Source organism: Peromyscus maniculatus, chromosome 6 (genome assembly GCF_049852395.1).
Source record: "Peromyscus maniculatus bairdii isolate BWxNUB_F1_BW_parent chromosome 6, HU_Pman_BW_mat_3.1, whole genome shotgun sequence".
NCBI classification, from domain to species: Eukaryota; Metazoa; Chordata; class Mammalia; order Rodentia; family Cricetidae; genus Peromyscus; species Peromyscus maniculatus.
The window spans coordinates 3,186,598-3,211,993 of NC_134857.1; the positions used below are offsets into that span (position 1 = coordinate 3,186,598).

The following is a 25,396-nucleotide window of genomic DNA, read 5'->3' on the forward strand; positions in this document are numbered from 1 at the left end:
CTGGGGACCACCACATGGGGGGATGCAGGGTACTGTCAGTGGCAGCTACACTGTAGTTGCCAAGAATAAGAAAAGAGTGGAAGACCTGGAGGTGGCTAACCCACCACAGCTGGGTAGATACAGAGAGCACAGGAGGAGCCAGCTTGTCCTTGGGTAGACCCTGATCATTGCCCTCTGCCAACTTGATCCTCTGGCTCTCACATTCAAAACTCCATCCCTAACAGTTCACCCATAATCTCTTTGTAAATGCCTGATTGCATTTATAGTGACTTCTGTTTAAGTCTCAGGATCTTCTGGTAATCTGGATTTCATCTGGAGTCACCATCACTCAGGGACACTAATTGAAGCTTTTGAAGACATTAAGGAAACAGAGTATGATGCCATTCAGACAAGTTAGTCTTCATGCCTCCAAGTTCCTTTTCTTTCCTTAAAGGAAGCTTAAACTCCAGCATGTATACACAGAGGCAAAACTCATACACCTAAATTACTTTAAATTCTTTTAAAAATAATATATACACGAAGAAACCCTTTTTAACAACCTGGGATCCCAATTATATCTGTCTTTTCACTATTTGCATATCTGGTGTCCTAAGAGGCCAGATGAGGCATCAGATTTCCTGGAACTGGAATTACAGGTACTTCTGAGCTATCTGATGTAGGTGCTAGGAACCAAATATGGGTACTCAACAGGAGCAATACTACTGAGCAAACTCTTCAGCTCCCCAATATGGCATTATAATGCAGAAGATGAAAATGCTCCATTACTCCTTCTGTCTCCTATCACTTGAACATGATGAAAGTCCCTGCTAGATGGTTGTCAAAGGATTTCAGTCCGAGTATATTGGAAAATTTTCCATAATTTTAAATATGTTTTTTGTATTCTTTTAAGACAGCCATGGCTGCCCTGGAACTCATTATGTGGATCAACCTGACCTCAAATTCAGAGAAATTGGCCTGCCACTGTCTCCCAAGTGCTGGGGTTATAGGGATGCACCTCTAAGCCAAGCTGAGATACGTTTTTACATGGCCTATCTTTGAATCAGAGAATTAAAGGACAAAATAAGAGTTTACAAGGAACCAGGGATGTTTTGGTAAAAGGCAATACTTTTTGAAGTTTTATAGTAATAATTTAAACTGGCAAATCATTTAATATGTTCTCAATAATAGGGTTATTTTCTTTGCTTTGTTAATTTCACCCAATTAAAAATGCTTAACTATGTTTATATTTTTACCTGAGCCATGTTGTGTATATGGCAACGAGAGGACAACTTTTAAAGGTGTCTATTATCTACTTCTTCTATGTGAGTTTTAGAGATGAAATCCATAGTGCTGTTTGGCTACACATGAACTCAATGGCACATAATTGGGTTTAAAAATTATTCATGTATGTGCTGATGTACGAGAGTGCATATGCCACAACCCAAGTGAAGAATAAAAGAAAAATTTCTAGGAGTATTATGGGTTTCTTAGAGATTGAATTTAGGTCATCACGCTAAGCAGCAACTCACTTTACCAACTGAGATAATTCTGTGGCATTCATTTGTGGTTCTGAGAAAGTGTTATGAAAAAATGTTTAGTCCTCAGAATAAACTAATACATTCCAAAAGAAAGTGATATGGGTATATTATTTTCATTTGCAAATAAGATTTCTTATTCAAATTGTCCTGTTTTCCACTATCCTTTGATGAAAGTATGTTTACAATTTGAAAAGAAAACAATATTTTAATTTAGAAAACATAGAAAAACAATTTATGTTTCAACAAATCTTATTTAAGAATCAGAGATGTGCCTCAGTGGGAAATGGCTGTGCTAAGTGAGATTGACAACCTCATCTTGATCATCATATGAATAAGGAAAAAAAGGAGTCCTCACAAAGTTGTCTTCCAGTCTCCGATATGTGTCATGGCTCATAAAACTGTAATCATAACACACACACACACACACACACACACACACACACACACACACAAGAATTTTTTTAAACAAATTTCATTGCCATTACATTATCTGGCATCTCTGGATAATTTCCTTAGAATGTAGCATTTCAAGATGAAGTGTTAAATGGATAACTAATGGGGACATGAACACACATAGAACTTCAAATACTATATACATATCCATAGTGATCAAGTATGTTTTTAAATATACAGCTGATTGCTGATTATCCTACTTTATTACATCTCTACCAGGTATACGAAAATGCAGCTTTGGATACATATGAGGTATTTAATGTTTTTTGTATTCGCTTCTATTAAGAATTTTAACATTAACATTGTTAAAACATGCTAATAAAACATCATACATTGGGGTACATTATCTACCCTTGGACTTGTACTCAAGAGGGTGACACATAAGCATCAAGAGTTTAAACGTATCCCTGGCTCATTACTGACACTGAAAAATAAATTTCAAAGGAATTTGTGAAAATATGAAAAAAAAAACCAGGAAAACTCACCACCTTTTCATAGACACCCTTACTTGAATAGTATGATCACACACTGCCTGATATTTAAATAAACAATAGACCACTTAGATGATGGGCATCCCATTCTATACATTGTAGCAGAAAAATACCTATTACTAAGTGAAAACACAACAGAAGATGAACAGAAGTCAAAGAAAGAATATAAGAACCACAAAATACACTTCACTAAATGGATTTGCCACACATATAGCACACTGTAGTATCTACCTCAAATGTTGCCAAACAGAAACCACAATGCAGTCATCTCCACAATCCATCTGGAGTGAACATGGTAAATAATTTACTTCCTTCAAGGTTATGATGGAAAAGAGATGAAACAAGATCTTTTCTTGAAACTGAAGACAACTGTGATGTTTCCAAAGTCCTTACCAAATTGTTTACCCAAATAGAGGTATGGTGATATTTTATTTGTACTGAAATGTGATTTTATTTGTATGTTAATAAATAAAGATGGCTGGGGGTCAGAGCTAATAGCAAGCCATAGCAGAAGCTGGGCAGTGTGATGCATGCCTTTAATCCCAGCACTTGGGAGGCAGAGCTAGGCATATCTCTGTGTGTTCAAGGATACAGCCAGCATGGAGACACATGCCTTTAATCTCAATACCAACCATAGAAGACCTGCAGGTCTGTATAGATGGGCAGTGATGAGGAGGTCATGTGTTTGGGTTTTAAACCAATGAGTAGGCAGACTAGAAAGTCAATAAAAGGGACAAACACACAGAAAGTAGGTCTCTTGCTGAGGAGGACAGGTTTTTAGCTCTTAGCTTTTACTCTGACCTCTTTGGCTTTTAACTTTACAATTGGCTCTGTGTTTCTTATTTAAAAAGACAGTTACATCTACATAGAGGTATGAATTATTTCCTATTTTCTGACATCAAGATCATATATGAAGGCTTAAACATGTGTACAGGGTGAGAGACATAGGCAAGCAGTTAAGAGAAGGTCATTCCCAGGACAAAGGTTGGCTTTTTGACAACTTCCTGTAATTCCTGCTAAAAGGAAATTCAACGATCTAAACTTTTGGGGAATCAGCATGCACATACCCACACAAAGACACACTGATACCACATAACTAAAATTAAAAAAAAAAAACTTTAAATAATCAGATTTTCACTCAAGAACATTTTTCTCTTGTAAGCATTTATTCCTGTAACTCAGTTGTTGAGGCATTAAAAGGCTTACTTACAGAGTTTTTCTTCATCATGAACTGGTTCATGTAACAAAAAGCAAGCACATAGGCTTGAAGTCAGAGAAATCAATCCTTCTTAGTTGATGGTATCATTTGGGAAGATATATGTAATGCTCACCCTGCTGGAGAAAGTACCTCCCTGGGAGTGAGCATGTGAGTTCACATCCACACACCATTTCCAGTTCCCACTTTCACATTCATGCCACAGGTGGAAGGTGTGAGTTCATAGATATCTTCTTCTATAGCTGCCATGTTTGACACTTGTTGCCATGCCACTTTCATGGTGATCCTGGATCCCTCTGGAACCAAGGGCCAACTTTTAGTAAGTTGACTTACTTTGACATAATGTTTTATCACAGCAACAGAAAAGGCACTAATACACACCCATTAAGTGTTAAACCTGGATGCCTTATTTTATGTAATTGAAGAGAAATGTAGAATAGAAAAGTGCTACCTCATCATTTGAGTTTGATGGTGCAAACAAAATAAAGAGGGACATCATAATGCTTGAACAGATAGGTGACACTTGTCAGGTATTTTGTCCAGAATAAACTTGTGTAACTGAATGTAAGTCTGTTGGGTAAAGATCTTCCAAAATCTTTATGGTAGATTTCCTTGAGTATTAGTTTTCTCGGGCCCTTAAAGACTATTGTAAATTGAAAAAGCTTTAAGAGACCAATTATACACTAAAAGTTTTACTCTTGTATAAAGACTAATATGAAATGCAAAACTTTGCCACACCCACTACTTTTATAGGGTTTCTCTGCAGTATGAATTTTTTTCTCATGACTTCAGACTGCTGATTCATGTAAAGGCTTTACCACATTGATTATATTCATGGGTTTTATCTCCAAAATGTGTTCTTTTATGTATTTGAAGATGATTGTTTCATAAAAGGCTTTATCACATTGATTATATTTGAAGGGTTTCTCACTAGTATGAGTTCTTTTATGTATTTGGAGATTACATTATCATGAAAAGGCTTTATCGCATTGATTCTATTTGTAGGGTTTCTCTCCAGTATGTGTTCTTTCATGTTTTTGGAGATGATTGTGTCGAGAAAAGGCTTTATCACATTGATTACATTTGTAGGGTTTCTCTCCAGTATGTGCTCTTTCATGTACTCTGAGATTACTGGCATATGCAAAGGCTTTATCACATTGATTACATTTGTAGGGTTTCTCTCCAGTGTGTGTTCTTTCATGTATTTGGAGATTATTGGCACATGCAAAGTCTTTATCACACTGCTTACATTTGTAGGGTTTCTCTCCAGTATGTGTTCTTTCATGCATTTGAAGATTACTGTATTGTGAAAAGGCTTTACCACATTGATTACATTTGTAGGGTTTCTCTCCAGTATGTGTTCTTTCATGCCTTTGGAGATGACTGTGTTGATAAAAGGCTTTATCACATTGACTACATTTGTAGGGTTTCTCTCCAGAATGTGTCCTTTTATGTATTCGGAGATATCTATGTTGTGAAAAGGCTTTATCACATTGATTACATTTGTAGGGTTTCTCTCCAGAATGTATCCTTTTATGTATTCTGAGAGTTTTGAGTTCTGAATAGGCTTTATCACATTGATTACACTTGTAGGGTTTCTTGCCAGTATGTGTTCTTTCATATATTTGGAGATTACTGGCACATCCAAAGTCTGTAGTACATTGATTACATTTGTAGGCTTTCTCTCCAGAATGTGTTCTTCCATGAATTTGAAGATTACTATGTTGTGAAAAAGCTTTATCACATTGATTACATTTGTAGGGTTTTTCTCCAGAATGTGCTATTTTATGTACTCTGAGATTACTGGCATATTTAAAGGCTTTACCACATTGATTACATTCATATGTTTTCTCTCCATTATGTGTTCTTTTATGTATTTGATGATGACCATGACTTGTGAAGGCTTTACCATACTGATTACTTTCATTGGTTTTCATTCCAGCACATGTTCCTTTAAGTATTTGGAGAATACTGTTGTGTGCAACAGCTTCACCATACTGAATACAATCATGGGGTTTCTCTCCAGTATAAATATTTTCATGCTTCCGAAGATGACTATGATATGAAAAAGCTTTTGCACATTGACTAAATTCACAGGGTTTCTTTCCAGTATGACATTTTTTGAACCTGTAAAGATAATTGGCACAAGTAAAAGCTTTCTCACATTTAATACACTGATGAATATTTCTATCTGCATGAATTAATTTTACAATTTTTCTAATCTTTAAGACAAATGAGATCTTAAAGTATACACTCATAGTGTTCTCCAATATTTAGGAATGTTTTGTGTCTTGGATGGTATCTGTAATGGTAAGAACCTTTATTAGAGGGTCCCCATTTGTAACATCATTTTTCTATATGAGATTCTTGACATATTTGAAGAGAACTAGAAGAACTCAGAGCTTTAACATACTGATTGCATTCATAAATATTCCAATAGTGTGAGTCATACTACATTTGCAAAGTGAATCAGGACAAACAGACATATTTATATATTCCAATGCTCATAGGGCTTTTCTGCCTATGAGTTTGTTGATGTATTCCCAATGAACTTGGAAAAGCAATTAATTTTAAACTTGTATCACATTCAAAAATTCTACTCAAAGTGACTACTATATATCTTCTAATTGTTGTGTGTGAGTTATATTGCTCCCTTTCATATACCCCTGCTCTCATGGCTTGTATCCAGAGTGACATATGATATATTGATAAAGGAAAGCTAATAAATAAAATGTTTCTACACTGCATTCACACAGCTTGACTTTCTGTTCCTCACAAACATGTGGTATAGGGATTAAGGATTCTCCACAAAAACTTCTTGACTCCCATAAACTATCCCTTTCACCAAACTTAGAAAAGTCACAACAAGTAAAAGAGTAGCACTAGTTTACTCTGAATTATTTGCTTACTAGACGGTATTGGATATATACATCTCACCTATCCAACATGAATTCTTTATGTAATATCTGAGTGACATGAAATTGAACAGATTGGTGATTCTATAGCATAGCTATCATGGAGCTGCAATTCAAATGGGGATATCAAATAAGGCATTGTTTTCCTGTGTTTTTAAAGCAATGCCTTGCAAACACATGTCAGTTATGTGACATTGAGATAGTTGGTTTTGTGAGAATATAACAAGCCTCAGTACACTTTAAATTGTGCTTATTTACACTGTTACATTTGTTTTAAATTTCCAGGACACATTACAATTTCTCCATAGGTACATTTGTATCAGCTTGCACATGAAATTACCTTGCATGTCCTCCAGAACTTTGACAATGTTCTTCAATATTATAGTCTTCCCAACTGTAGCCTAAAATACAGCACCAGAAAATGAATGATATTATATGGGAAATTGTGCAAAATTTAAGTTACTATCTTCAATGAACCTTAGAACCATGCCAGATTTATCCACCTCATTCGTCTTCTTCTTTCTCAATCAAAATTACAGAAGTATATCAATAACTAAGAAACTGTTTTCTCATTATTTTAAAGTGTGATGGAAAATTCAATCTTACCTATAGCAGTGAGGTTCCTGTAGGTCTCCAGCATCACATTTTTGTAGAGATTCTTCTGAGAAGGATCCAGCAAAATCCACTCCTCCCAAGTGAAGTCGATATGCACATCATCATAGGTCACTGCAGTCTAAAATACCCCATACATGTGTACAACAGAGTGTGATACTGACAGCATGCTAATGTATACTTCTTTGACAATATATTCATATAATTCTGGGGCCTACCACACTTATTCAACAACAGAAATTCTAATCAATTAATTTTAGAAAAAAAAGTGAACAATGAGGTTCACCACTGTCATTTCTTCACACTTGGTCTAGGACATAGCCTTGCATGAGAAAGGCCTATTAAGAGACATGGAGAGGCAAGAGATCAGAGTACACATCAGAGAAATTGAATGAATAATCACTAACTACAAAAATTATGGGCAAGCTGTGTGTATTGGCTCATGCCTTTAATTGCAGCAGTCACAAGGCAAAGGCAGGTGTATTTGATTGAGTTGCATGACAGCCTGGCCTATTCAATGAATTTCAGGATAGAGTTAAGTATTAGTAAGACCCTATCTCACCTATAAAAATAAATTGAACAAAAGAGGTAGAAAGAACTCACAGGTGTTTATGGTACTTTCCACACACACCTGTAATTGAATGATTCAGAAGGCTCAGGCAGTTTTAATGTCATGATTACTGCCATTCTAGAAAAAGAATGATATACTCTGCCAGATTTAAAATTCAAGATGTGGGTGAAGCTCAGCAAAACAGCATATGCTTGACATGTACAAAAACCTACATTCCAGGCTCATCAGCCAATCTCTTGAACGTAAAATATTCTAAAATCAAGAAACCAATTAAACCTTTGCAACATGCAATGGCACAGGATATATTCTCATTCAGAAAGAGGAATGTGGACAGGTTCCAGTACAAAACTCAGGTAGTCAGCCCATGCTCATGTGCAGGCCACACAAGCCAGAGGAACAGGTAGGACACCAGCCCATGGAACTTCCTAATTCTTTTTGTTCTCATAGACACAATCCCCCACCAACCCTCCAGCCACCACCAACTTGGACATCCTCTGTTCAAGTACAGGCCATATAAGCCAGAAGAACACATAGACAGACTCAGGCAAAGACTCCCTTTTGGACCAGAAGCCATACCAGCCATCCAATATGCATGTAGGACGCCTACCCATGGACCTCCTCCATACTTCCAGTACCCCCTAACACTATTCCTGATCTTGGGAACTTTTCCTCCTACTGGGTTGCCTCATCCAGCCTTGATATGAGGGTTTCTGCCTAGTCTTATTGTAACATGTTGTGTCATGTTTGGTTGATAGTCCATAGGCGATCTTCCCTTTACTGAAGAGATATGGAAGAGGAGGGGATCTAGGGGAGAGGAGAATAGGAAGGAGCGGGGGTGGGGGAAGGGAAAACTGCACTTGGGATGTATTGTGTGAGAGAAGAAAATATTTTAAAAAAGAATATTTTAAAAAAGAAAACAGAGGAATATAGGTATAGAGAGGTAAGATTGGACCAAGGCAAGACTAAAACTCAGCAGGGCAAAAAACCAAATCCTGTAGCTCTAAGATACATAGGGCTTTATTCTCAAAGGGCTTAGATAGCTTTAACCCTGAAACTTTTCATACATGTCTCTCCATTGCTACTTCTGCTCCATGTATGCAGAACCCCATGGCAGATGTCCTATAGCTTGGGTATTTCAACAACCTATTGTAGACAAAATTCTAAACAGTCTTATTAAATAAGAAACACAGAGCCAAATACACAGTTAAAAGCCCAAGAGATCAGAGCACTAGCGAAGAGCCAAGACCACCTTATCTTACCACCTGCCCACCGTCACTTCCCCAGAGAGAGAGACCTTCTTCCTGTGTGACTTGTCTTTTTATTGCCTTTTTGTTCTGCCTTCTCATTGGCTTTAAACCCAACCACATGACTTCCTCATCACTGCCTGTCTATACAGACCTCCAGGTCTCTATGGTTGGTACTGGGATTAAAGGTTCGGGTCACCACACTTGGCTGTGTCCTTGACCACACAGACTCTGCCTGCTATGCGATCAGATTAAGGGCATGGGCTACACCACCTGAATTCTGCTCCTGGCTCGCTTATGACCTCTGATCTCCAGGCAAACTTTATTTATTAACATACAAATAAAATCACATTTCAGCACAATTAAAATATCACCACATCCCATGGTCTCAAAGTGCAACCCAGCTTCATCTTCACAACTTTATGCAATGAACACTCATAGCCTCCTCACAGAGTTTCTGACTCTGCCAAACATAGATGGGTGCAACAGTGCTAAACTGATACCACAGAGAAAGAATCTAAGACCTTTAAATTGTGCATCTTTCCTATTTCCAGAACCAGTACAACATGGGTGATGCTGCCCAAATTTGCCTTTTAAGTTGTGATGGACCCTGCCATGCTTCAACCAGAGTTACAGCAGGCTCTATATAAAGTTGCTCCTGGGAGTACAAATCACTTTGCTCAATCCATCCATAAAATGAAGGTTTAGCTGATGGAGTCTTACACTTAGAACACAGTGATAGGCTTCTACTGTAGAGAACAAGGGAGTTCTCTTTAAAAGTAACAGTCTTCTTGAAAGTACCTGCTGGCTTCACCACTGGACTGTCATTTGAAACTACATAGTGCCGTTTTTCTCTACAAAACACAGACTTTTCATTTCTTTCTGCCCCACTTGTTTTTCAGTGTAGAACCTGAATGAGTCTTCAGTAATAAGCAAGCAACAGAATCAATATATTGTCTAAGGAATCAGCTCACTACTTTTTATTTATGACTTACTCAATTTCTAATGGAATGGAGAAAGTAAGAACAATTTTGGGCCAAAATATTATACAAATGACCTCTAGCTAAATTTTTCATGGAGTCCAATTCCCCCTGAATTCCTATGACCTCAAGCTCCACTGTATGCATTGCTCTCAATGATCCCATCTTCCCAATCCTACAAGAATAGCCAGTTAAGCTATGTGTGCAGCTTTCTATGGATTTGGCCAACCAAGGTCCAAATATCTACAACATTCCTCCAATAGTCATCAATCCAAGGTCCTTTGCATTAACAAAATTACTTCTGATATACCACATTTTGTTCTAACTTGCTTGTTTTTTGCTGTGATTAAATTCTCTAACCAAAACCATCTCAGGTAATGAACAGGTTTATTTGGCTGTTATTGCCAGATCACAGTCCATCATTTTGAGAGCTTAGGGTAGAAATTTAAGCAAACAATTGAAGGCAAAAAGCACAGGGAAACTGTTTACTGCCTTTCTCTCTTGCTTGGTCACTGTCTCATGCTTAGCTAGCCCTCTCAACCATCTCAGGCCCACTTGATTAGGGATACTGCAACCTCAGTGGAAGAGCCTTCCCACATCAATCATCAATCAACACAATCTCTTACAGACATAGAAGTTCCTGGCTATTATGAATAATATGATGGATGATTGCATATAAGTAAACATCAGAGTAAGCAAAGAAATCTTATTAAAACCAAATGCAAGATAACACATTTTTAAAGAAACAGTGTGATGTGTATTATACACCTAAAAAAACCCAAAACTTGTTTTGCTCTAATTGCTTTGTACGTCACAAACACTTTCAAAAACAAGTTTATTCCCATTTTTATGTGTATGTTTGTGTGGGAGAGGAAATGATTTCAGTGTGTACAGGTGACAGAGGAGAGAAGTGGGGGTCAGATATCCAGTATATGGAGTAACAAGTGGTTGGAGGTCTTCCAACTAGAGTGTTGGTATATGAACTCAGGAAACCCCCAAGAAGAATATGTGCTAAGTCACCTGCTAAGCCCTTTAGTACGTTTTAATCCAAGAAACTAAAAGTCTTTCATTGTGCTGAAATGTGGTGATATTTTACTTGTGCTTTAATAAATAAGGCTTGCCTAGAGATCAGAGGAATGGGAACAGCCATTATAAGTAAACAAAGAAGTCATGCAGTGTTAGCACATGCCTTTAATCCTGTCACTTGGCAGGTAGGATCTCTGTGTTCAAGGCCACACTGGAAACAGAGCCAGGTGTGGTAGCACATGCCTTAAATTCAAAACTAGTTAACCATGGATTTCTGGAGGTCTGTACATACAGACAGGAAGAGACAGGGCTGGGCAGGAAGAGGAAGTGATGTAGCTAGCAGAGTGCAAATCAGATGGCAGAACAGCAAGGCATATGTGCGTGGGTAGACAGGAACTAACTCGCATTTGGAAGCTGCAGAGTTGGTGAGGTAAGGTTGGCTGGTGGCTTTCCCTGTTTCCCTGATCTCCCTAAGGCTTTCACCCCTATATTTGGCTCCGTGTTTTTTATTTAATAAGACCATTTTGAAATTTGTCTACATTTCATAATTTAACAACAATAACAACAAAACCTAAATAATATAAAGAAGTAAATAAATGATACTTGGGAACATTATGCATCAATATTACGATGTTGGATCTGGTAAATTTGCAGCATGAATTGAATTCAATCTGAAGAGTGTTCCCAAAATTTTATAACATGATATTTAATTCCAAAGCTACATGCAAAGTGTAAAAACTCAGAATTTTAGCCACAAGTTTTTCCTGTCCCACCCAGCTCCACAGTTCCACAGTTGCTTATAAAATAATCACTCAGAGGCTTAATATTAATTACTACCTATATGGCCTAAGGCAGGCCTCTTGCTAGCTAGTTCTTATAGCTTGACTCCTCCCATAACTATAGATCTATGCATTACCAGATCTCCCATGGCTTTACCTGCATCCCATTCCATGTTGCTCCTAGGATGGCGGTTTGGCATCTTCCCCACTCTCCTTTCTCCTCTCCTGTCTCTCTTGGATTTTCCCACCTGGCTCCTGCCATAAGCCAATGTAGTTTTATTTATTACCCAATGGGAGCAACACATATTCAAGCATACAGAAAGACATCTCACAGCACAGAATGCTCAATAGGATTATGAAAAGATAGTACACACACTGACACAATGTGACTTCTAAATTAACACAAAGCTATGCCAATCAAGAATGTGTACGATATTTATGAAAGAATAAATCAGATAGGGAGAAAAAGCCAAGAACAAAACAGAAAAAATATACTCCACTTTTAATCAAAAGACCAAAGGAAACTCAGCCAGGAAAAATGTGATCTTGACAAATATTACCCAGCTACCTATGATTCTATGTGTATAGAAAGTAAATAGACACAGACATCACAACTTCCACAAAACTGACTCCAAGTGACCATTAATCTGTTATGTTTCTAACCCTCTAGCTACTGCTATTTCTTCAAAACAGAGAGGTCCCATGCTCCAGAGTTCTCTCTGCAAATGGAGGTGATCTCTTGCTATGGCTCTGCAAACTATAATGTCCTCCTCTGGTTTCAAGCAAACCTAGTCCCATTGATGCCTACACAGAAAACACTGTAAGAGAATAATTAAATGTCAATTTCCTGCCATGTGGATTACGTCACAAGATGTGGAATCTGCCCTATCCACCCACTCAAAACCACACACAACTTAGAAACCTCTGTGCCTCGGAAGAACTGTTCCTGCTCTGTGACAGTGAAGACACTGACCCCACACTCACGATGACATGGCTTCAGGTCTCCCTCACAGCTCTCTACACCTACCTTCTACTGGCACTCCAAATTACTAAACCTTCCTAGGGTCCCACATTAGCCTAGGCCACCCCACTGGGCCTCAGGACATTAGTACCTTCCACTACTGGGTCAAGTGACTCAGACAGCACAGGCCTTCCCTGCTCTGCACTTCCTCCCCAGGAGACAGGTCCCTCGTACTTTATTAGAAATTCTCCCAGTCTCCCAGATGGATTCTTCTTCCAAGGCATGGAGTGTTTTGTATGAAAAATCTATTACACACTCAATTTACAATGCAGTCAACCCTTAGTTTCTAAGCTGGGAACTCGTACAGTCAAACATAGGTCACATTCAAAAAGCAACTGTTGCTATTATTTAACTATTTTTAAAGCAAAAACAGGCCAGAAATTAGAAAACAATGAGGGACAATGGTAGTAGGGCTTGCAGGCAGGAAGGAGACTGGACATGATGTAGTTATACTTTCAAAGAACTATTTAGAAAAGTTGAAGCAGGATTTAGGGCCATGTGCTGCAGAAACTACAGATTTGTATGAGAGCACACCAATGATTACTCCTGCCTCTTCCCTCAGGTTTAACACCTTAAACCAGGGAAATAATAGTCCTGTTAGGCAGAGCCTCATTATTTTACCCAGCTCTTCTATTTTGTTTGATCCAGGATAACTACAATAATTTGGTTTCATGATAAGGTCAGTCCTTTATCCAGATTCTTGATTGCCCTGGACTGTGGACCCCAAAAAATGCAAGTCAGGATATTACTGGAGCATCTGAAATTGATTACCTACCACATGGTTAATCTTAACTACTGCCAAAGCAGGAAATGTTTCACCCTCCTTCCTGCCCCTCCCTTTCTGTACTGTCACTACAACAGCTTCAAAATTGGTCAGTGAATTCCATTCCTGCCCAGGTCCCTCTTCATTTCTATGTCCCCAGTAAAAGCCAGAGAGATTGGAGGACACTCATTCACTGGTCTATTATTCCCTCTCACTGACCAGTCAAGACAGTCTGGAAGAGTTGCAGGACTAACTTACCAGTAAGGTGCAGCAGAGGAAGGATTAGGTGTTCCAAGCAATTCTCACTTACATAGCATGAGGCCAGCCTACAGGAGACATCACTCTACATATAACTAAATAATCAACAGCACTTTCAAAAACAGGAATGAAACTATTAATGATCGAGAAACATTGGAGAATAGAAACAAATAGGGATCAGAAAAGAAATGCATTTAAAGAAAAGGAAATTTAAAAAGTAATACTGAGTGTCTTTTTAGCATGATAAAAGTAATTTATTTTTAAGGTAAAAACTTAGCTACGCTGACATAAAAAAAAAAAAGAGTAGGATCATGGCTAGCTGAGGAAATGCAATTAATAAGAGACTGGTTGCTCTTGCCCATGTGCACATGTTGGCTGCTGAGATCTGTAACCTGACACAGAGTTACAGGCAATGGTCTGTTTCTCAGTCCTCTGAGCTGACTTAACTCTGTCAAGCAGGACTGCACATATCTGCAAAGGACAGTCATCTAATTGGAAATTTGATATTCATTGGCTCAAACTAACTTTCTCAAATTGTACACCCAACAATCTGGTCTGTGTTCATGATATGGATTAAAATATGCTAAAAAGTTACAAAATCACTCACCCTGAAGTCCTTTTTCATAATGGTGACTCCAGCAGCTGTTTGTCTACCCTGTTTCCCCCTAAAGTGCACACAATAAACTATTCCTCCTATTCTCCTCTGAAGGCAGAAGTCATGCTCCACATGCAAATCCTTTTCCTGTGACTGCAATGGATAGTCAACTACATGACACAAATGGGGAATTTTAAAACTCTGAGGTGGTAGAGTCATTTAAGAGTTTATAATGTTCAATCATGGACACCAAGGTCATTTCCCTGGGGACCAACAGACTGGGATCAAGGCCACCTGAGTCAACATAAGACAGTTCTCTCAGAAATATTGTTCTAAATAGCTGGAGGTGCAGCTGTTCAAAAATTAATATGCCTTCCATACACTTAAGAGATTAATAAAGAAAAATTTCTCTAATGATAGCATGCATCCATCTCTGGCTAATGCTCAAAGAGGAGCCAGCCTGGAACAGATTTTACATTCCACATGTTCTGTCATCCTTAAGTTTCTTTTAGGTTCAGGCTCCAATTACACTCTGAACAATTTAAATAGGATCGGGAGATTGCAAGTCTAGCCACTTAGGCAGATGGGAGACTCACACAGCAAAGATAGTCCCAGACTTATTAAGTACAACACTAACCAGAAACAGCAGGTCATTCTTCAGTGACAGGGTGCTGAGGTAGAGGTATCAGGGGATGAGAAGGGTAAGAAAAGTAAAAGGCAAAAAATAAAATAAAGGCTGAGGTGGGGATGTCTTGCACGAGCTATGCCTCACGCCAAGTAAACTTCTTAAGGAGAATAGCATCTTCCAGTGGGAAATGGAAGAAAATGAGAGACTTCTACGAAGTCAACAGAAGCTACCACACAATGGTGCAAACTCAGGAGGAGGCATTTCACACACTGCTGCATAAGGAGAACACAGAGTATCTCAGAAACATTACTGGCTAAGCACACAGTGGCCCTGGGATTGATAACCATAGTGCCCTGTGGTAATAAGAGTTGTATTCTCAGGATCTGAAGCAACCCCTCCACAAAGGCCCTGGCCCCAGATCATTACCAGCTCTCCCTAGCATATTCCTGGTTTTAAAGAAGGAGCTCTATTTTATTCTCAATATATGAGGTCCTTAGAGAAAGCTCCCAAGTCCTAGACTCCAGGCCTTTTCTGGCTCTATGAAGCACCTTCCTTCTCTCTGTGTGAGGGCCTAGAGGAAAAGTCTTATTGATCGGGCCATCATTCAACACAATAGTGTTTTCCTTTTCAAATAGATGTCACCTTGTCCATCTGTCAGAACCATGCTTTTCTCAAGCAAAAATTAAGACGCTAATTACACACCAGGCCTTAAGGTTGGTTGTGACCCTGTAGTGCCCTCTAGAGCAGCTTGTTAGAGGCCTGCTCTTTGAATAAGGAAGGTTTTAGAGGCTGGGTGTAGCTTAAGGGTGTCTCCTCTGTCATGATTTGGAGGCAAATTTCTGGGCAATTCTCGTGAACAAATGTGTATCCTAGCATCCTAATCTCTAAAAGACCTGGTTAGCATATATCTACCTTTGTGGTATTTTAGAGGGAGCCCTCCCTTAGCTAACTTCTACTCTCTATGGCTTACTATCTCCTAAGGATTGGTAAATCCTTTATATCACCAATTCTACTATTCTCCATCACAGTTTATTCGTGGAGTGCTATTCAACACAAGAGATGCCATTTATAATCTCTACAAAATTATCTGCAAATGGATTTATCATCTAAATATTAATTCCAAAGTGCAAAACTTCTAGAAGATACTGGAAAAAGTAGGCCTCTCTGAATTTGGCTGCCTGCCTTCCATGGATGCATCAAAGGCCTGTTAGCCTTGACTACAAAGATGTTCATTTCTACACATAACTCCCTGTTCCCAATGCTCTGAGCAGAGGTAGCCCACAGAGCAACGTTATTCAGAGTCCTGCCCAGGGAGTTGCAAGGACCACATGGGACCTCACAGGACAGGGAATCTGGCTACAGGTTCCCACCCAACCCCAGAGAGGACCGCCACACTGGCTCCTGAGGCTCACCATTTGCTCCTCCTGACCTAGGGACAGCAGCCTGTTGCTCACTATGTCCTGACTTCCCAGGTCACCCATGCTCTCCCTTCAGCTCCTTCCAACAGCACAGGCAGCACACAAAACCACTGGTATACACTCTGTTACAAAGACAAGCCTGCAGCCTAGCCCTGGAAGGGCCCCTGCACTGTTCTGACTGGTAGGTCAGACTGGAGGGCCTGATTGGCTACTGAGGCCTGAGTGATAAGAGCACCTTCCTTAGGGTAACAGTGTGCTTAAAGATTCTGTACAGTGAGTGGTTCCTGGCCCTGCCTTCCAACCAAGACCCAGACCTTTTCCAGATCTGCAGAGATTTCCATTACAACAGCACTGGCCCCTGGCTCAAATAGCTGACCTTGCTATATTCCTGCACTCCACAGGCATTTCCCCTTCTTCCTCCTGGACACCACGTGACTAGCTTGCACAGCCCATTACACAATGTGGAGGGGAGTGATTCCCCTCTCCACCAGGTTGAAGGATGCCCAGAGTATTAACAATTACAGAGAGATTTAGGACACAAAATGAAATGTCTGTTTTATGGCTTCACACTGAGGTCTGATGAACTCAGGTACTTTTTACCTGGTTGCCACAGGGACGTTAGAGAACCAGGAGAGAAAACCAGGAATCAGATCACAGACAAGATAGATCTTTCTTCCATCAGAAGGCTGGATGGTGGTTCCATTGCTTTAGTAGTTTTATTCCTGAAATTCATTTCAATCTCTTGACAATTTAACAGCAATATGAAGTGTAGTCTTCACAACAAGTTGAATTCTTAGAGAGAAATGGAACAAGGAAGGATGCCTTTATGAGCACTACTGTTAGCTACAACATCTTCCTCTGGGCGGGTGGGAAAAAAAACAACAGTATTAGTGAGGTTCTCTGCTTGAACAGGACTGATAGAATAAATCTCCCTATGTAGGTAGAAAGTGAATTTATTAGAATGTCTCACAGTCTGTGATTCAGCTAGTCCAGCATTGGCTGTCTACCAATGGAAAGGTCAAGAATTCAGTATTTCTTCAATCCATGAGGCTGGACATCTTGGATGGTCTTTAGTATACACCAGAATTCCTAAGAACTGGGCTCTAAAGAGAGTAAATGAATGACCTTCCTAGGCAAAGCCATGACAATCAGGCAAAGACAAAGAGCTTCCTTTTTCAATATTCTTTATATAAATATATAGGCTGCCACTAGAAGGTCTGGCCAAGATAAAAATGGATCATAACACCTTAAAGATCCAGATTGATCAAGGGTCTTCCCATTTCAAACCTTTAATAATCTCTCAGCAGGGCAGTGGTGGGGCATGCCTTTAATCCCAGCACTCGGGAGGCAGAGCCAGGAGGATCTCTGTGAGTTCAAGGCCAGCCTGGTCTACAGAGCAAAATCCAGGACAGGCTCCAAAACTACATAAAGAAACACTGTCTTGAAAAATCAAAAAAAAAAAAAAAAAAAAAAAGAATAAAACCACAGAAATATGAAGTAGGGACTCAGCTATCATTGACAAGGCAACTCATTAGAACCAGGGGTTCTGGTACAGGAGTTGAGCCCAAATACAAGGCATTTTGAAATTATTGCCTTTTCAATGTTTTGGCTGTTTCCTGCAGTGAATTTCTTATAGCTTTCTCATCTGTTACTACCTTGGGGTTCATTTCACAAAAGCTTCCAGCACTGTGATTGATCATTTATTGGGCACAATTTCCCCTATGCTTTTGGGGTATATTCACAATGTCCCCTAGCTATGTGTGAAAACAGTCATGCAGGCAAAAATTTGAGACATTCTCAAACATTACCACATTGTTGATAGTTAGATAGATACAGATAGATAGAAATGTGCCCCAGTTTATGTTGCCTGCAGGTAAGAAAAATTATCCCAAGCCAACCTCACTAACCTTAAATCCTTAACTCCTTATACTTACTTTCACCTCAGTTTATTAACACATGATTTTAGCTTAGAGATTTATTGCTTGTGTTTACCCTGAGATGTAGTGGAAAAGGTAATCAGCCATTTGCTAGTTACTAGAGAAGAGTAAACCTTCCCACTGATCCTCTAGGACCTGGCCACCATGGCTTGAGGGACTGGAAGGTGCCAGGTTTTGTTTCTTGTGCAAATTAAGCTTAATCCTATCTTTGTTATGCAACTTTAAGTAATAGATGTAATCCTTAGATCTAAGAAGTTCCTTTTAAGCAACTGATTATAGCAAAAGTGCTACAGCAGACCAAAAGCTGCAGGTCTTCCTCTACTGATTATGCAGATTGCCTAGTAACCAAGAAAGCTTACTCAGACCATTGGAAAAACAGCTCCAGAGAGCCTTTGGAAGCAGAGCCAGGAGAAAAGACAGTTTTACCTTATTCATGACTTTCACTATTAATAGACTTTTAACTTTAAATCGAGCCATACTTAGGAATGTAGTTTGAACACATGCATTGCTCTCTTAGATTCCCTCTATTGACTTAATCCTTAGTTGACCTCACCAGAAAACAATCATTAGCCACTCCCACCTTGTGCCATCAATGAAACCTGACAGTTATTGCTCTGTGTGAATTCTATCACCTTTTTCTATGATCCTGAGAAATTCGAGCCTTGCATTGCATTGCCAAAAATTACTGTTTGTAAATTTTATAAGCTGGTATCCTCACTGTAGAGATGACACTTACTTAGAACAATATGGACACATGGACACATGGTATGAGTAGATTCATTCCTCTATCCTTTAATCTAGTTTTCCTCTGCTGGTTGTAGAGTCTCCTTTGGATTCTGAGAGAAAACTCTTTAAAGCAGGTCCCTAAAGGCTTTTGTTACCTTTACCCAATTCTTTGTGTACTAGTTAATTCCAGAGGTAGTCATTTTGTCTACCAAGAATAGTCAACACAAGAGCCAAGACAGAGGACCTGAGATTTCTTACCTGCAGGAGGCAAGGAGAACATGGGAGTCATTTACAAAGCAATGCTTTCCCTAAGCAACAGACACATGGGGATTTTACTTGGGGAATCTGCACACATTCATATACAGCTCTGCTATTCTCACACTAACAATGGAGAGAGAATATAAATACAGAAAACACAAAGGAAAAGTCACCCATCAGCACGGTGGTCACTGCTCTTATTTGGATGGCTCTGCTGAGATATTGTAACCTCAGAACAAGGTTTCTTTTGCCTCTGAGCAGGCTGACTCAGAAAAACATGACAGCTGCTTCCATGGCGATCAGAAGGAGTTCATTTTCACTAGCCCTGGCTACTTTCTGTCTCAGGGCTGTGACATCGCTGTACAGAATTTCAATTTTTTCCTTTTTATAACTTTTTAAAAAATTTAGTTATATGGGTATTTTGCCTGCATGTGTCTTTGTACAGTACCTACAGAGGCCAGAAGAGAGCAGGATATGCCTGGGACTGGAGTTACAGTAAATACCATGTGAGTTCTGGGAATGGAACCTGGGTCCTCTGTAACAACATCCAGTGATCTTATCTACTGAGTAATCTCTCTAGTCCCTTTTATTATTTACATTTTATTCCTATACATTTTAATTAAAAGATACAGCATCACTTTCCCCTTGTTCTCTCTTCACTCCATCCCTTTTCCAGTGTTTCCCCTCCAAATTCTTCCTTGTCAAGTATGTATGAGTAAGTATGCTGAAATTCATGAAGGTAACCTGCTGAGTCTGTTTTTGTTGGTTGTGTATGGTTGCAGGGCTGACGACAGTGTAATAGAGAGCAGTAAGGAAATGTACATTAGTGACACAGAAGAGGAATCAAACCTGTATGGTGAAAGTGTGTTTCAGTAAGAGGCCTCGCAGATGTCCATGAATTCATATCCAGGATCTTTTCATTTTGAGCACCAAACAGGGCAGTGGAGTATTCTCATTTCTATTAAACTGATAAAATGATCTGACTCAAGGTACCTTAGGGGGAAAACATTCGTCTGATTCATAATTTTATGATACATTCCAATCAAACAAGATCTTTCCATCCATGGTACCTGAAGTATCATGCTAATAATAATGTAAAACATTCTTACCTTCTTAAATCCCATAGTGTTTAAAAATTCCAAAATTTAGTAAGTCTACAGTCTCATAAATATATATTCTTTGAAAAAAAATGAGTAACAGCCCACTGTTTTCAAAAAGCAGAGAACAGGAGAATAGCAAATCAATCACATTTAAGGAAATCAAAACCTAACAGCTTCCTGTGTCACACTGTATAAGTTCTGAGACTCTAATGATATCCTGGGCTCTCAGAGACTGCGGAAGCTCCATGTTTCAGGCTCTGCCATCCCTAGCACACGCAGCTTGCCTACCATCCCAGTTCTACTCCACAACTGCAGCTCTCCTTGGTCATCCTACAGTCCAAGAACCTACCTCCCCTTCAGGTGTCCACTGTACTCATTGACCTCTCAGGGCCTTTCTGCAGGTGTTTCATATCTGTTACAGTGTCATCAGCTCTTCATGAGCCCTTCAGTCTTGGATTGGCAGGTAAGATACCGAGGCAGAAGAATCCCAGCAAATAACCAAACTGTCTGGGCTCTGCCCAGATAGAAAACAAGAGTAGTATCTATTCCTTGAGTCTACTGTATGTTGATTCTATTACCTGAGAGCTTACTGAATTTGAGGAGATACAAAGGGGAAAAATATACCCAGTAGATAGGAGGAGACATGAAGGAGATGGAAAAGGACAGGAGAGGACCTGAGTGTCCCCAGGGCATTGGAGGTGCTGGAAGTTCTCTGAGTCCCAGTCCCAGCTCCCTGGAGTCTCTCCTGTCTGGGCCATCTAGTCCTGACTCCTGGAGATGGTGCTTTGATGGAGCCTGGGAAGTGCTATTCTAAGCCTTGTAGTTACTGTTTGTTCCTGAAACCACCTTGGCTTGCTGGTTTTAGAAAGTGAGCAGGGAAGGGGCAGAAAGATATTAACCCCGTCCAATCAGCAGCCTGGCAAAGTCTTCTCCCCATCCCCTACCCTCACATCCTAAGACCACGCAACTATAGAAATGTTGTGCATTGGATTTCAAGGCAACTGGGACTCACATCTCCACAGCTCAGACCTTGGGGTGCACATGCATCATGGAAGAAGACACCTTGAGCCTTAGGTCTGAGATTGTCCAGAGGCCCATGGGCATGCTATAGTCTAGGGAGAGTTTCTTGGGCCCAACATACTCTTGTCTGCTTCTGGGAACCTGACTCCATACCCCATTGCACACTCAATCCTTTCACATTGTTGAAACTCTCAAATTCCAGCCTCTAATTCTGCCTACTAAATTTTGTGATCAGAGGGTTGGGACACCATGTCTGGCTTTGGTGACTTCTTACTCCACTTTATTTGGGTGTCAGCATGAACATGTGGACACTCAATGACCAGTCAGGACATTTATGGAATGTCTAAAATCGATGACCTCACTACTCATTGCTACTGTCTGTCAACTGTCACAGCAGGAAAGCTTTCACCTCCTTCTTGCCATCCCTTTCTGTGCTGTGACTACACCTGCTTTCCTGTGGGTCAGTGAACTCAACTCTTACACAGGGCCCACTTCATCTGTAATTTCACAATGAAATCTAGAGAGGTTGAGGGTACTCATTCACTGGTCTATTTTCCATCTCACTGACCAGTCAAGGCCCAGAGTGGAAGGATTTGCAGGACTGTCTTCCCAGCACTGGGCAGCAGAGGCAGGATGTGGTGTTCAAAGCAATTCTCAATTACGTAGTGTGAGGCAAGCCTGAGCTACAGGAGACATTGGTCTAAACCAGTGGTTCCCAACCTTCCTAATGATGTCATACTTTAATACAGGCTCTTATGAGGTGGTGACCCCCAAACTATAAAATTATTTTCACTGCTACTTCTTGACTAAAATTTCCCTACTGTTATGAATTGTAATAAAAATATCTGCATATTCCGATGGTCTTAGACCACTCCTGTTAAAGGGAGCCTTGATCCCTCAGGTTGAAAATGACTGCTCTATAAACTGATATAAATAAATAAACAGTACCTAAGAAAAAATTGAATGAAATATTAATGGCTGGGTAACATTGGAAAACAGAAACAAATGGAAATTAGAGCTGTAATGCATTTAAAGAAAGTGAAATTTAAAAAATGATACCACTAATTGACTTTTTAAAATGTTAGAAACAACTGGAAGAACACTTAGCAGTATTGACTTTGCAACAGAGTAGGCACTTCCCTGCTAGAGAGAATGCCATTCATAAGACACTGCATGACTTTCCCATGTAAAGTGGCAGCTGCTGGGTGCTATAAGCTGACACATGGAGTTAAAGCCAATGGCCTGTGTCTCAAACATCTGAGCTGACTTAACTGTGCTAACCAGGAATGCACATATCTGCACAGGAGAATTCCCTAACTGGAAACTGAAGACTCAGTACTTCAAGTTACCCTCCCTAAATTGTACACCCACCAATTCTGCCTATCTTCATTCACATGGAAGGAATAATACCAGGAGTTAAATTACACAGAAAGTCACTCCCCCTGCCCAGCGGGTCCTTTTTTATGATGGAGACCTCTGCAGCTCACTTCCTTAAACTCCAGCCCATGATCTAGCTATTGCCTACTCTGTTTCCCCATGCAGTGTACACAGGACGCTATTCCTCCTCTTCTGGTCTGAAGGGAGATGCCATGCTCCACACACAAATCCTTTCCTGTTACTGCAATGGACAGTCCACCATGTGACTCAAAGTGGTTACTTTAGAACTCTGTGGTGCTACAGATCTGCAATACAAGTATTCCTATTGTTTAGTCAGGACAATAGCAAGGGGAATGCCCTGTGGGGATAAGTTCAAGTCCACCTCAATCTACATCAGAGACCTTGTTCAAAAACACCTTTGAAAAAGACTGGAGATGCAGCGCTGTTCTAGACTTAATATATCCTTAATGGCACACCAGGACTTAATGTTGATTATGACCCTGTTAGAGCAGGTTAGAGACCTGTTTTTTATTGGGGGTGTCAGGGGGCAGGGAATAGGACCCCTTTGGCTGGTTGTAAATCAGGGTTGTCTTCTTTATTATAGGAATGTGGCTAGTTAATTCTGGAGGAAACACATCTAATCTTATTATACTAATCCCTAAAAGGCATGGTAAGTAAGGAACCCAGTCCCCTACCTAGACCCTTGCCTTGGCTATTCTGCAGCCATGACAGGCTTCAGAAAAGACCCAAGAGGATGTAGGCCCCTGGAACAGCACAATGTGCCCTTGAGCCCCCAACCTTGGGTCTACCTCTAGTTACAGGAAAACCCCTTCAGATGCCCCCATATAGTAGAAAAAGCCAATTAAAAGTTACAGCTAGTGGACTCATGATAAAGAAAGAATGGAGTTACCACAGCAACTGCTGAAAGAGCTAGTAGTTCCTGCAGCTGCAAGTTACCCAAGGACAGCAACTCTGGATGGGAAGGTCATCAATCCTGAGTCTGTTCCTCAGTAGTCTGTAGACCCCAACACCCCTCTTGCTTTACCCAATAAAAACTGCCCCATTGCTACTCAGGGTCTCTCCTGCTCTGCTGCTGCATCAGGTGAATGGAGAGGCCCTAGTTAACTAGCAAGAATAACAAGACTCTGCTTTTGCATGGAATTTGGTCTCTTGATGGTCTTTAGGGAACTCTGGGTACATCAGTAAAAGTACTACTTATCTTAGGGATATCTGGGAGACAGCCCTCTCTTAGCTTAATTTTACTTTGTGACTGAATGTCTCCTAAAAATAGGTAAGTCCTTATACCGTCAATTCTATCACCACCACAGTTTAGCAGTGGAGTGCTACTCTACACAGGAGATGTCCTCTACCAGCTCCACAAAATTAACTACAGACAAATCCTAAACCTAAACGTTAAAAGTGCAGAACTTCAGAAAGATACTAGAGAGACCGGGGCTCTCCACGTTTGGCAAATCTGCCTTCCATAGTGAAAATACGAGCACTATAGGCCCCAGCATTTCATAGTGACATCAACAACAAACATATTTGTAAGTCCTGTTCCCATGCTCTGCACAAACACAGCCCACAGCCTGAAGTTATTCAGAGACTGCCGCCCCAGCCAAAGGGGTTGCAAGGATCAAGTAGAACACGCAGGACCAGGAAGGAACACGTGGGACTCGCAGGACACACAGGACCAGCCAGGAGCACGCCAATCTGCGTCTGGCTGTTGGCTCCCACCCAGCCCAGGGAGGACCCACCACCCGGCTCCGGCTCAGCCGGCCGCTCCTCCCAGTCCGCGGAAAGCATCCCCTCGCTCACCATGGCCGGCCACTCCTCCTGCTCTGGGAACAGAAGCTCCTCGGTTACCATGTCACCGCTGCTCTATCCACAGCAGAACCCAAGGTACAACACAGGAGCCAACTTCCGGTTTTCTCTGCAGAGAAACTGAGCCAGAACCCTGGCGTCAGAAGAACCCTTCCATCTGACGGGCGGGTTTGCTGGAGGCCCTGATTGGCTAATGAGGCCTGAGTGACAGGACCGGGTAAGCTGAAGGGAAACAGTACAGTGGTTCCCGGCCCTGGCTTCTTCCACCTGAAGCCCAAACCTATCCCAGATTGGCTGGAGATTTGCGCCAAATTCCACAGCAAGTCTCTAGTTAATATAAACCAATGCGTTCAGTTTTTTAAAAAAGTATACAATTTTAGAAGCAGGCTAATCTGACAATATTGCACAAGAGGAGCACAGGATATCTCTAGAATATTATAAACCAAGTCCACAGTGGCTAGGACCGATTACCACAGCCCCAGGTGTGGAAAGAGATGGTTCTCAGGATCTGAAGTAACCCCTTCCCAAAAGCCCTGGTCCCAGACCTTTACCAGCTCTCCCAAGCATATTCATAGTTTTAGAGAAGGAATTCTTTTCTCCCCCTCTCAGGGCCTTAGAGAAATCGCCCAAGGCTTAGGCAGGTTGCAAAACTCAGGGGTTTCTCAAG

The 25,396-nt window shown here is 40.4% G+C and overlaps 1 protein-coding gene across 2 annotated transcripts; it reads right to left on the bottom strand.

Annotated features, from left to right (window-relative positions):
* Positions 1 to 24,888, bottom strand: LOC102916620 (uncharacterized). 2 transcript variants are annotated; one of them, XM_076573839.1, is made up of 4 exons: positions 24,724 to 24,888; positions 7,199 to 7,325; positions 6,933 to 6,993; positions 1 to 5,804 (listed from the first exon to the last, which is right to left on the bottom strand). In XM_076573839.1, the coding sequence occupies exons 1-4, from the start codon at positions 24,772 to 24,774 to the stop codon at positions 4,673 to 4,675; spliced, it is 1,371 nt and encodes a 456-aa protein (XP_076429954.1). In that variant the 5' UTR covers positions 24,775 to 24,888; the 3' UTR covers positions 1 to 4,672. The 2 variants fall into 2 exon arrangements, with proteins under 2 accessions (XP_076429954.1, XP_076429953.1); XM_076573838.1 differs by lacking the exon at positions 24,724 to 24,888 and adding an exon at positions 11,962 to 15,682.
* Positions 24,889 to 25,396: the final 508 nt, after the last annotated feature.